Genomic DNA, 12062 nt, shown 5'->3' on the forward strand with positions numbered 1-12062 from the left:
AAATAAATATTGTGTATATGAATGATGATATTTGAGGCTGGCGTACAAAATTGTTATAACAGAATTTGTAAATTGAAGAAGAAAAAAAGGATTATTTTTTATTTTCCAAGCAATTAGCTGCAGCTACTTTCGCTTTTGATTCCAAGAATGAACCAGTAGCGTTGCAAATGTTTATTTTTCAAAATTGAGTTTATCCCTTGATGATAAATTTAGCCATTGTTTTATTCGCTCATAGCATTAAAACTTATAAAACTCCTGCGAAAAGATGTCAACAATAATGATGCTCAATTTACACGGAAACCAGTGGCGTCGGAAGCAGTTATTATAAGGGGGGGGGGGGGGGCTAGACTCATTAAAAATTTTGACAAGAAAAAAAGGATTATTGTTATAGTTGCGACTAACTTTGAAAAAAAAAGTGTGGGGGGGGGGTTGCCCCCCCCCCCCCTGGTTCCGTTGCCTATGGTATCAATGAATGGTCGCACCCCTAGGCAAACACAATTTTCCCTCGGACCCCCCCCCTTCCCCCAGGCGCCCTGAAAAATAAATTCTGGATTCGTCGTGCATCCCACATTATCAGATCTAACATAGGGCCGGTTAAATTTAGGTCAATTAAATAATAATGCTCAGTGCATATTTCGAGTAAACTGAAAGAAAGAGAGTTCACTTGAATGGGGTTTATTTCACACACAACTTTTGATTTGATTTGAACGAGATCTTAGTTTTCTAGCATCGGATGGAAAGTGTGCATGAAACTAAAGAGATAATATACAAATTTCAAAACACTATGTAATGCGCGAAAGCGTTATATTGATTTTACGGTTATAATCTCATAAGGATGAATAATTCCGCGAAGGAATGAAAATCCATAACGCTTTTAGAATGCGAAAAAAACATCTTAACTGTTGTCATTTAGTTTATAAAATAGGAAATTACTAGTGAACTTTCAAATATATTATTTCTTAGCCGAGGAACATTTCTACCGTTTTAAATCAACCTTCTCTCACTGAATAGTTCTGTCATGTTGTAAATTTTGAATTAATTGTTAAAACAAACTTTTACAATTATTTTGACTGGTTGTTATGTTGTATATATTGTATTTACACCCATCAAGTTAATTTAAAATTTACAACATGACAGTTCTATGTAGGTCTACAATATATTATTGCAGACGGTGAAATCAAATTTTTAATAACCCATTTCTCATAATATTATAGGCATATATATAAAATGAACCGAAAATATGAATGCATAATCAAATGGTGTAATTAAAAGATATAAGGGATATAGATTAAATAAAAAATAGATTTAAGAAATAACATTTAATTATATAGTACCTCATCAAATAATGGAAAAGAGAAACAAATTCCTTAAAAACAAAGTTATATAATCTTAATTTGATACAACGTAAACTAAATAAATGTACATATGTGAATTCGCCTTACACCCGTTTCATTTCAAATTATTCTCAGTGACAAATCAAAATGTTTGATTTACATGCTCGCGGGCAAATTTCACAATATTGATCACAATACAATTTAGTGTCTCTAGTCAAACAATGTTAATCTTGAAATATAAATACATTAATTGATTATATTTCTGATATTCTGCACGCAACATAAATTGTCTTATTGTTTATTTTGACAAACCAAATCCACTTGTTATTAGTGTTCATTCACTCGACGACTTTATGTACGTGTACATACCTCATACAAATCGCAACTTCTCGGGCCTTTCCGGCAGGCTCGGAAAAACACCTCGAATGTATTAATATCACCGGATGTCAGAATTTTATACAAAATGGAGTCGCTTCCAATTAAAATAAGTATCGGCTAGACAGTCTTGTATGTCACTTCTGTGTTATATTTTAGTGTATATCGTTTACTTTAATGAAGTATAGCTCACATCTTAACAGATCGTAAAATGTGTTCTATTTATTTCAAGTTTTACAAAAAGGGGGGTTGTCATGGACGCCTAGGTAATACATTCGAGGTGTTTTTCCGAGCCTGCCGGAAAGGCCCGAGAAGTTGCGATTGACCTCATACAATATTCCTCAAACTAAACGGGTTAGAAAATGCAATTATTATACTGTAACAATTATACTTCTGATATCAAATCAGCAACATTTCCGTTTCATCAATGCAAAAAGTCCATGTTTATCGGTGAATGTAAGCTCAAAGTACAATATCTAAAATAAATACCATGATTTTTATGAAATATTAAAATACATTATAGTTTTACGATATTTTTAAAAAGCTTCATATTTGAAAATATTTTTGAAAAAATTATTTATAAAATAATTCTAAAATAAAAATATATTTATACATGCAAGAACTGTTGTTCAAATGAGCGTTGTTACCAATGGTCTGGGCCTCTTGTATTATATTAAAGCTTATCAGTTTCTTGGCCGTTTATGAATTTTAAAGATTGGAGAGGAGTTTAATATATCTTTGCTTTAACCGTTTAATTGCTTCTGGATTGAAAAAGTGTCTGGTTTTTGAAAATGTTTTAAATGGTTTGTTTTGTTTATATTACTTCAGAACACAATAATTAAAAAACTTTAATTTGTTTTGTTATAAAACAATTATAAAGACAGGGGTCCGTGTCCCGTGGCCAAAAGTGGACTGAAGAACCTTGACTTTGTTGATTGACAACGGCGGTAGTGATGAACGGGGAGTAACCCTGATATTTTTTCAATATCTGATCAGGTAGCAACCATAACAGGACCAGCCATTTTAAGGACACGCATACCAGGCAGTTAGAGATTGTGTTATTTCTTGTTAACAAGGTATGTTATCTATCTATAATTGCGTTTGAACGTATCTAACACATAAGTTGCGAGCTAGTGTGATTGAAACATATAATTCTAATTACATTAGAAATTAAGCTACTTTCGTTTTGATTAAATAACATCCTGTTTAACTTCTGAGTAAAGTACAACTATTTCGACTTCGTTTATCATAAACTAATGATTTCCAAAAGTTAAGGAGAAGTTTTGAAAAGTGTATTATGATTTGTATCAAAGTCTGACTTAAAAAAGAAAAATATTACTCAAAAAAAGGAGGGGTGTTTAATGTGAATTTTAAAAAGGAAATAAAAAATATCGTTCAGTCTGATTAATGTACAGTATGGATTTTTTTTTATCTTTATTATTGAACAAACAATCATTAGTCTTTTATTTTCATTTTCTTTCATAGGAATGCCATGGATCCTCATTCTGATGCCCAGGATGTGCCCCGATGTGACCTTTGTGAGACCGCCATAGTACACAACTACTGTGACTTTTGTCATGTCAACCTATGCACGCCATGTATTGGCAAACACATCTCAGATGGATATGACAAACATAAAATAGTCCCATTCCTGGAACGGAGATCAACCCTTATTTATCCGAAATGTGGAATACATCAAAACAAAAATTGTGAATTACAGTGCAAAGATTGTAACATTTCAGTATGCTCTACCTGTACAGCATCAAAACAGCACAAGGGACATAACTTAGTAGAAGTTACAGAAGTTTACAATGAAAAGAAAGAAATTATTAAGAAAGACACAAAAGAGTTGGAAAATCTTATTTCCCCTACGTATGAAGAAATTGCTCTGGACTTGGAAAAACAGCTCGCCAACCTGGATGGTGGATATGAGAAACTTACAACAACAATGTCCAAACAAGGAGAGCAATGGCACAGAGAAATCGATTTCGTCATCAACAAAATGAAATCCGAAATCGACGAGATAAAAGTAAAACATAGAGACATTTTAAGGAAACATTTGGATGAAATCAAACAGATACAGTCTCTCATAAAACAAACATCTCTGGCCTTGAGACAAATTGAGAAGTCCACTGATATAACTCAAAGCATTGAATACAGCTCTAAAATCAGACAGTTCCGAAAACTCCCACCCAAGGTCCAGGTATCCCTCCCAACATTCATTCCAAAAGCAATAGACCGAAAGCAGCTGTATAGTTTGTATGGACAGATCACCCCATTATCTACTTCTACAAAAGAACATGTATTGTCACTAAACCAACCCAACACTTCAGCAAGAGAATTACTGGATAAACCGGAACATGTTGCCACAATACAGACTGGGTATAAAAAGCTTCGCAATGTGTCCTATCTTAATGGAGACAAGATATGGACAAGTGGACAACCAAATTATATCAAATGCTTTAACATTAAAGGCGTGTTACTTCAAACAATCAAACTAGCTTCAGGATCTTTCCCTGATGATATAGCCATAGACAGTGATGGGAATCTTTTGTACACTTGTTTGAAAACAGGGACAGTTAGTAGAGTAAAGAATGGACAGACAGAAGTGTTGGTCACAATGCAGGGTTGGGCACCATCAAGCCTGTGTGTCACCTCTACTGGTGATCTACTGGTTACCGTATACAGTGTTGATGAAACTCAATCCAAAGTTGTCCGTTACTCGGGATCTACAGAGACACAATCGGTTCTGTATGACAGAGACGGTAAACCCGTGTACTCAAGGAATGCAAGTATGAAATACATTACTGAAAACAGAAACCATGACATCTGTGTAGCTGACTTAGGGGCTGATACTGTAGTGGTGGTTAATCATGACGGGAAACTCAGATGGAGATACACTGGTCATCCGTCATTTAACAAGGACAACCCATTTCGTCCCGGTGGTATCACAACAGACAGTCAGAGGCATATCCTGACAACAGATTATTTCAATGAAAGCATCCACATTCTGGATCAGGATGGACAGTTTCTCCGTTACATTGATAACTATGATTTGCGTCATCCTCATGGCTTATGTGTGGACAATAACGACAATCTGTTTGTGTGTGAATATACCAAAGGCAGAGTGAAGAAAATCAAATATTTAAGATAGACATCATCCATTGCTGAAATGCGATGTTAATAAAAAAGTGACCTTTTTCTGATAACAAGCTTATCAAATTTCTTTACTGGAATTTTCTATTAATAAATTCTAAATTGTAGTTTTTTACTCTTATTGATTTATTTATTCTATTCATTCACCTGTCATAAATAATGATGAGAATAATTTTCATTGAATATACTGTTTACAAGGAAATAATTCCCCCTTTTAATTTAGCCCCTTTTGCCTTCCTTGTCAGTGGTCGAGTTTAAACTGAGCGAATTTCAATGTTTCAAATTAAAACACAATTGTGTCTGGGCTAATACAAGACAGAATGAAACTATTTGCAAGTAACGAAGAGCAAAAAATAAATGGGGGTGAAAATAGCCCTGCATATGGTAGCTTATCCAGCAATATCCTTTAGATTAAAAGTAATTTTATGTTAATTGGTAACCACTGTTTGTTCATAATATACAATTATTGTACTAAATCAGGAAAGCTTTGTCTGTATTCAATATACATCTACTGTACCAAAGAAAAAGGTTAAGTGTCAAGTGACATGTGATTTTCTAAATATAGAGCTGCATGTAGATTTCAGATAATTAAAATTAGATCTTTGATAAATCAATTTTTCATAAAACAATTAAAGACGATGAAAAGAAGCAATGGAAAATTAATACAAAACAGTTAACGCTTTTGACGTCCTGACGTTTTTTACGAGATTCGTCAAAGTAGTGTCTGCATGTCTCACCAAAAATGTCATGAAATGTTTAAAAACACAAGATCTTTGATATCTTTGTATAATTGTGCTTAGAAAGAGTTGGCTAATCCGATTTGACAAAAAAATGAGTTTGTGAAATGTTGACCTTAAGGTTCCTTTTTTCGTGACGGCTGTCGATTCAAAACATGTAATAAGAAGCTGTGGAACACTTGATTAGAATTATTGCCCCCCCCCCCCTTCTAGTCATTTTAGATTCAACGAATATAAAAATATATTAAAAATATAAAAATATATTAATATCATTATAATAACATGCTGGTGAGATCTACTGTAATAATGTTGTACTTTCGGAATAAACATATCAAGTAAATTGAATAACCAAAACAAATTGCATGGTTAGTAAATATATTCAGGAAGTAAACAAAAAGAGACGCAAAATGAACAGTGTAATTAATTCATTTACAAATTACAGCATACCATAATAAACAAAACAAATTGAAAAATAAAAACCTTTATTTAATATTTAAAAACCTTTTAAAATGTCACTATAATGAAAAATAACTTATTTTATATCAAAAGGATGTTGAGTTATTCTTTTGGAATATAGATCAATAAAAGGTTCCACAATGAAATGGTTAATTTTACATATAATAATTGTTCCTGTCCCAAACTGTTTGTAGCATTCAAATCTGCATGCGCAAATAAAAGGGGGTGGTAGGGAAATTTCAAATTTCTTGAATCTACAATGTAAACATTACTAAATATATTGGTTACCCCCCCCCCCCTTCCTGCAAATGTTCTGTACATGACCTGTGAAAATTATTAGCATTTTTAAGAAGAATGGTATCATGCGATTGGAAGGGGGTCAAATATAAGTATACCCAAAAAACTACCATGTGATACGTTTTCCACATTTTTCTTGTATAGTAATGTCGCTTGTCTTATTTAAACATTTTACTTAAAAAATGATCATGAAGGGATTTTTTGTTTATCAAAGTTCGAATTCAACATTACGTATAATTTTCGTTTAAATTCGACTTCCTCTATATTAGTTGTCGATATCTATTTTTACACTCATCGCTACACATGTCTTATATAAGGGCGGGGGAACTATTCATGATTCACCGCATTCGGGTATTTTATTCATTCGGCCGAACATTGGACGAAAAGATTTGTAGATACGCTTTTAATAGAAAATATAACAGTACTGCACTTGAAAGGAATAATCAATGAAACCAGACTGATCCTGGCAAACATATTTCACGAATCCTTAGTTCCCTAAGCTCTGTTGGTTTATATTTATATTTACATACCAAATGCATTTAATCAATGACACAAATGGCATACTGTTGGAGTGCAAGTGGAATTTGCACATAGTTATACGAAAAAAAAATACACAAAACGTTGAATATATGATATTTAATCACATAGTTACTAAGGTTATATAAAAATAAGAAATAAGGAATCATTCTTTGAATATAACGTGGTGATAAATATGATGTACATATAGCATGAACTTTTTTATTCGATTACCCCCTTGATTAACCCTTTTTTAATAAAAGAAAATGTTTTAAATATTTAAAATCAATCTATTTATTTATATAATAACTTACTCCGTTTCAAAAGGGTTTAAATACGATAGAGTCGTGGTTTCATATAAAGTTAGAAGTATTTATATCATTGATTTGTAAATATATCGTTCGAAGATTTGTTTGAAACTCAGCGCGGTGAAATTGTTGATGTTTTTTCCCTCTTATATGTATGTGAATGTACCAAAGGCAATGTGAAGAAAGTCAAATATTTAAGATAGACATCATCCATTGTTAAAATGTATTTATAAAAACCCTGTTACTATAAATATTGATTATCAAAAACTCTATTCTTTATTTTTTCCCTACGCATACTTGCTAGTTTGCAGATCTATAAGGAACTCGTTCTAAAAATATCGATGACAAGCGTCCCTTTTTATAAATAATTACGTCATCAGCAGAAGACCGGCCTCTATTATGCTATTTATGCACCCTACGCAAATATTTAAAATTCATTTTTATATATAGGAATCCAAACACCATTTTTCAATAGTACATGAACCTATATATGACAGAGTCGCGAGGAAGTACATGCAAAATGACAATAACAAACCGTCAACCATCTTAAAAAAATCCATTAAACGAAATACAAATTCAAAGCAGAGCAACACGGACCTTCAAAAATATATAGATAGAATAAGGTGTCTAGGAGGAGTGAGCGTCCTCTGCTGACCGGTCACACCCGCATTATGCTCTTTGTTGTAATTGGGGAAAAACGGAAAAGTCCGTAGACAATTAGATGATTAATTATGGTCTAACAATTAATATGAAAAACGTCAGTCAGCATGCGACCCAGTGGAAGATTGTATTTGCTGACAAGGTCGTTGTATCGACCATAGAACTTACAAAAAAGATGACTTCAAACGAGACTGTTGATAGTCCTGTTTTATCAACTTGTTTGTCGGTAGATTGCCTCGCCCTAGAAACTGTTCATACGAAGAGCATACGCTTGCCTATCGAGTTAACTGAGAGACAAAAACACCATATGCAGGTGATATTGCTACATAAGTCAGGAAAGTTTACTATAGAATAATTGAAGTCATCACGTTTATCATAAAGTTTTGTTGTAAGGTTACCATAAATATCCATTTCCAGTAAAATATCCAAATATGAAACAGATGACGCAGACTCTATCGTATCTTTTATTTAAAGGTCACTGGGATATATCGAGTGGACGTAAGAATAGAAATACCATTCGCGTTAAATGTAGTGTATAAGGAACAGAGTTGACCCTTATCACCATCAACACTTATCATGAAAAGATGAGGGAAAAGAATACACACACTTAAATTTATGCTAATCTGGGTCATAATATATCTATATTTAAGGAGGCTCGTTCTGTTGCTTTTTGGGAAACCAACCTTTGTAGTTATTTTTTAACAGATATTCTGTACCATATATTGATCCTATTTTTTTCTTATTTTGCTAATTTTCATTGTAACATTCAACATTTTCCTGATAAGACTTTGAAATATTATTTTGCATGTTACTGTAGATTCCTTATTTTACGCGAGTACCAAATTCCGCGATTCAACGAATTTCCATCAAAAAGCGAGAACATAAAATTGCGAATGCCGAAATTTTATCATAGTTTCATGTAGTTTACATTTGTCCGAAAATTAAAAGCGATATTTTAGAATTCGCAAGACGGGCTTCTCGCGATTTTACGCGGATATTAATTCCTCGCGTTTAATTAGGAATTTACAGTATATCTTTACTGCCAGAAACCATTTATTATTTAATGCAAAAAGGTTACCTATTGATTATTTGGTGATTTAGTTAAAAAAATTATTTTGTATTTATTTAACATACAGTAATTTTAATGAAATAAGTTGTTTAGATAAGATTAATTGCATTTGGTTCCATAATCTATTCATATAAATAATACAAGAGGAAGAAGCGATCTATCTATAAGTTACAAATTTGTCTATACAAATGTTATATCAAATGCACCAAAACCCCCAATTTGTGCTTTGATTTAAGTTAAGCGTTTGTTTGTTACTATCAAAAAATACTCTATTAGCACACATGTTTAATGCAAACACTTTTGAATATAAGATCAACCTTTCTTAAAAGCTATTTGTCTTAGGATTGTATCAATGAATTCAAATTTATTTAATTAATTTCCCATGTTATTGAAAACGTAAAGATTTATGACAAACAATGTCGTCTGTAATTAGTAAGATGAATTGCTTATTTATGTGAAAAGCGTACATATATATTTTTAATCTGATGTTGCTTTTTTCGCAAAGTTTAGTTGGAATTGTTACATTGGGTCTAAAAAGAATCCAATCATTAGTAACTGCTAAAATCAAATACTAGTAAAATGGACTGTGGCATAGTATTAAATAAACCTTATTTCATCTGTTTCAGGGTTACAGTCGGTAGGTTGCCAAAAACGTGTTGCAAACAACACGTATCTAGGTTTCCAGGAAAGAAAGAGTTAACTCGTATATCTGTAAATCGTTTTAGAGTAAGATTCTCCTCGTTGATCTCATTACACATATTTTGGAGCAAATTTTCATCATCCTCTAGATAATCTTTCAGTTTCTTGACTCGACTTTCCAGTAGACAAACTGTATTCTTCATTTCCTCAATGGTTTTGTCAATGGCAAATAATGCTTGTCCTTCTTCCTTTTCTAATTGTGCTATTGCTTTATTTTTCAAATCTGCAAATCTTTTAACTAGCTTGCCATATTGTTCTTCCATTTCATGTTTGACTTGATGAACATTTTCAGATAAGGATTTCTTTTACTTTTCCTCTTCTACTTGCGACTGTTTAAAGATAGGCAACAAATATCCTTCTATCTTTTCCATTTCTTCTTTAAGTTTACGTCTGATGTCGCACAGTGTGCATTGGTCATTTTTTACATCATTTCCCCCAGAGTATTCAGATAACAAAATAACAGAATGACCCCATGTTAATCTTTTTGATTCATGGGTCATTTTGCAGTCCTTGCACAGATGACCATAGCATGTTTTACAGTGATAATCTGCTGTTCTTTTTTCACAGTTATCGCACTCAAAAGAATGTATGTCATCTTGATTTTCCATGTTTCTCCTTAAAAGAAATGAAATCGGATCTCATCAATACGAGTACTTTAAACATATCACATTTAGAGTGTATGCTATTTGACAGATATAAGGTTTTTACCAAGTTTATTTATCAATAAACATATACACGTAATTAAGCATGCAATTTTGCACTGTACTGTTTTAGCAAAAGATTCAGTCCGTTATTATTATATTACAATATTTTGTTTTTCTCGTTCTTACCCCTTTTAAATTGCATTGATTGATATGAGTGATGCGTATGTATACAATCTTCCTTCAGCATTTTTAGAAGAACATGACATGACTTCAAACCGGAACACGACCTGATATCATACTTACGCTGATAAACATTTTAATAATGTCAATATTTTTCAACATTCAAATGAATTCTGAATTCAGTTTATTTTTAGATTTATCTTTATATCGCAGGTTATACTCATCGAATAAGAAAATAGACAAATACAATTTGTTAATAGGAGTTAAATTGCTGTGGAATATTTCTGTCAGCATGATTTGGCTGTTCCAATTGCTCTTCCATTAATTGCCCATCAATTGTAGAATAAGGCAGAGATTTTGAAAAAAATCATTGTTGCGGAAAGGAAAAAGGGTTTTAAAAAAAACGTGAATATAAGCATTCGATTGTTATTGTTTGAAAGATGTGCTCTCGTAACTGCAACGGGGTGTGCATACACATATTTATAATGCGCAAGTGCTTTATTCAGTTTGTATGCACAAACCGCTGCATGGTGTATCGAGCAAAACCATGATGAATTGATTAGCAAGCCAAAGATCTAGATGTGTTTATCTAAGATCTACCCTTCAAATTTCTCTTTAAATTCTATAGATTTCTATTTGAGCATATTTCAGCACCAGTATTTATCATGACAATTTATGGCTAGAATCAAACAAGTAATTTTAAATACGTTTTTATACCCAAATGTTTGCTATACATATTAAACAAAGCACTGAATGGTGTAATTTACCACTGCAAACCAAAGCAAAGATACATTTTTAATGTAGATTGACATTGCATTTTTCATAGGAATCAATTTATATTAACCCTATGTATAGGAACTGGGGTTTCATATGTCGATAAGTGTTAATTAAACCAAATTTCGTCTGTTTAAGACTATTATTATGAAGCTATTGGTTTACTTTACTGTTACAATTTTCAACTCTGAGTTTAAGACAATTAAAACGAAATGTTCTTAAAAATGATATAGATGTCATTGCATACTGCATAATACGTGTATTTATTTATTTTTTAATCTTAAATGAAGTTCTTGTAAATTAATGTTTTAACCCAAGTCACATGATGTCGTAAGTAAAGTTTAAGAATAGTTATTACAAACAAAAATCATTTCTATAGTTATTTCATAAATTTGTTATTTACGTAATAACAAATATGAGTAATGTAATTAATCTATAGTATTGTTATTAAGTTTGATGATATTAACATGTGTCATTAACAAGTTTTATTAAACTATGAGGACGTATACATGTGTATCGCGTCATATATTTTCAACTTTCGTTTACAATTCAAAGAAAGATGTGTATTCAAAATATTTATCAGAATATATCGTCTATCCTTGCATGATATTTCTGTAACATTATGATTGCTGAAAACAAAATATTTTTTAATTAAAACCTAAAACTTACTGAGTACTTTGCTGGACACTTTTACACACTATTCTATAACTTCTCCAAAAGACGCAGACAATGGATGTTCATGCAAATGCTTGCCTGTACATTGACGTCTGTAGATCTCAACAACTAAACATTTCTTTTGGTTCTACTGCTCTTAAAACGAAAGTAGAACTGGTTAAAGCAGTTTGGTTGATACATTT

At 32.1% G+C, this 12062-nt stretch overlaps 1 protein-coding gene and 1 long non-coding RNA gene across 4 annotated transcripts in view; both read left to right on the top strand.

Annotated features, from left to right (window-relative positions):
* Positions 1-12062, top strand: part of LOC105336714 (uncharacterized) — a 408324-nt gene that overhangs the window by 127852 nt on the left and 268410 nt on the right. The gene's annotated exons all lie outside the window — the stretch shown is intronic.
* Positions 1-12062, top strand: part of LOC117686809 (tripartite motif-containing protein 2-like) — a 28375-nt gene that overhangs the window by 11022 nt on the left and 5291 nt on the right. Inside the window, exons 1-2 of one of the 3 annotated variants that reach the window (XM_066065450.1) lie at positions 2692-2785; positions 3195-4970. In XM_066065450.1, coding sequence (XP_065921522.1) covers positions 3202-4863 — 1662 coding nt within the window. In that variant the 5' untranslated portion in view covers positions 2692-2785; positions 3195-3201 and the 3' untranslated portion in view covers positions 4864-4970. Of the gene's footprint in view, positions 1-2691; positions 2786-3194; positions 4972-12062 lie in introns of those variants that run through there. The other 2 variants (XM_066065453.1, XM_066065454.1) reach the window with 2 other exon arrangements.

This window comes from Magallana gigas, chromosome 1 (genome assembly GCF_963853765.1).
Source record: "Magallana gigas chromosome 1, xbMagGiga1.1, whole genome shotgun sequence".
Lineage (NCBI taxonomy): Eukaryota > Metazoa > Mollusca > Bivalvia > Ostreida > Ostreidae > Magallana > Magallana gigas.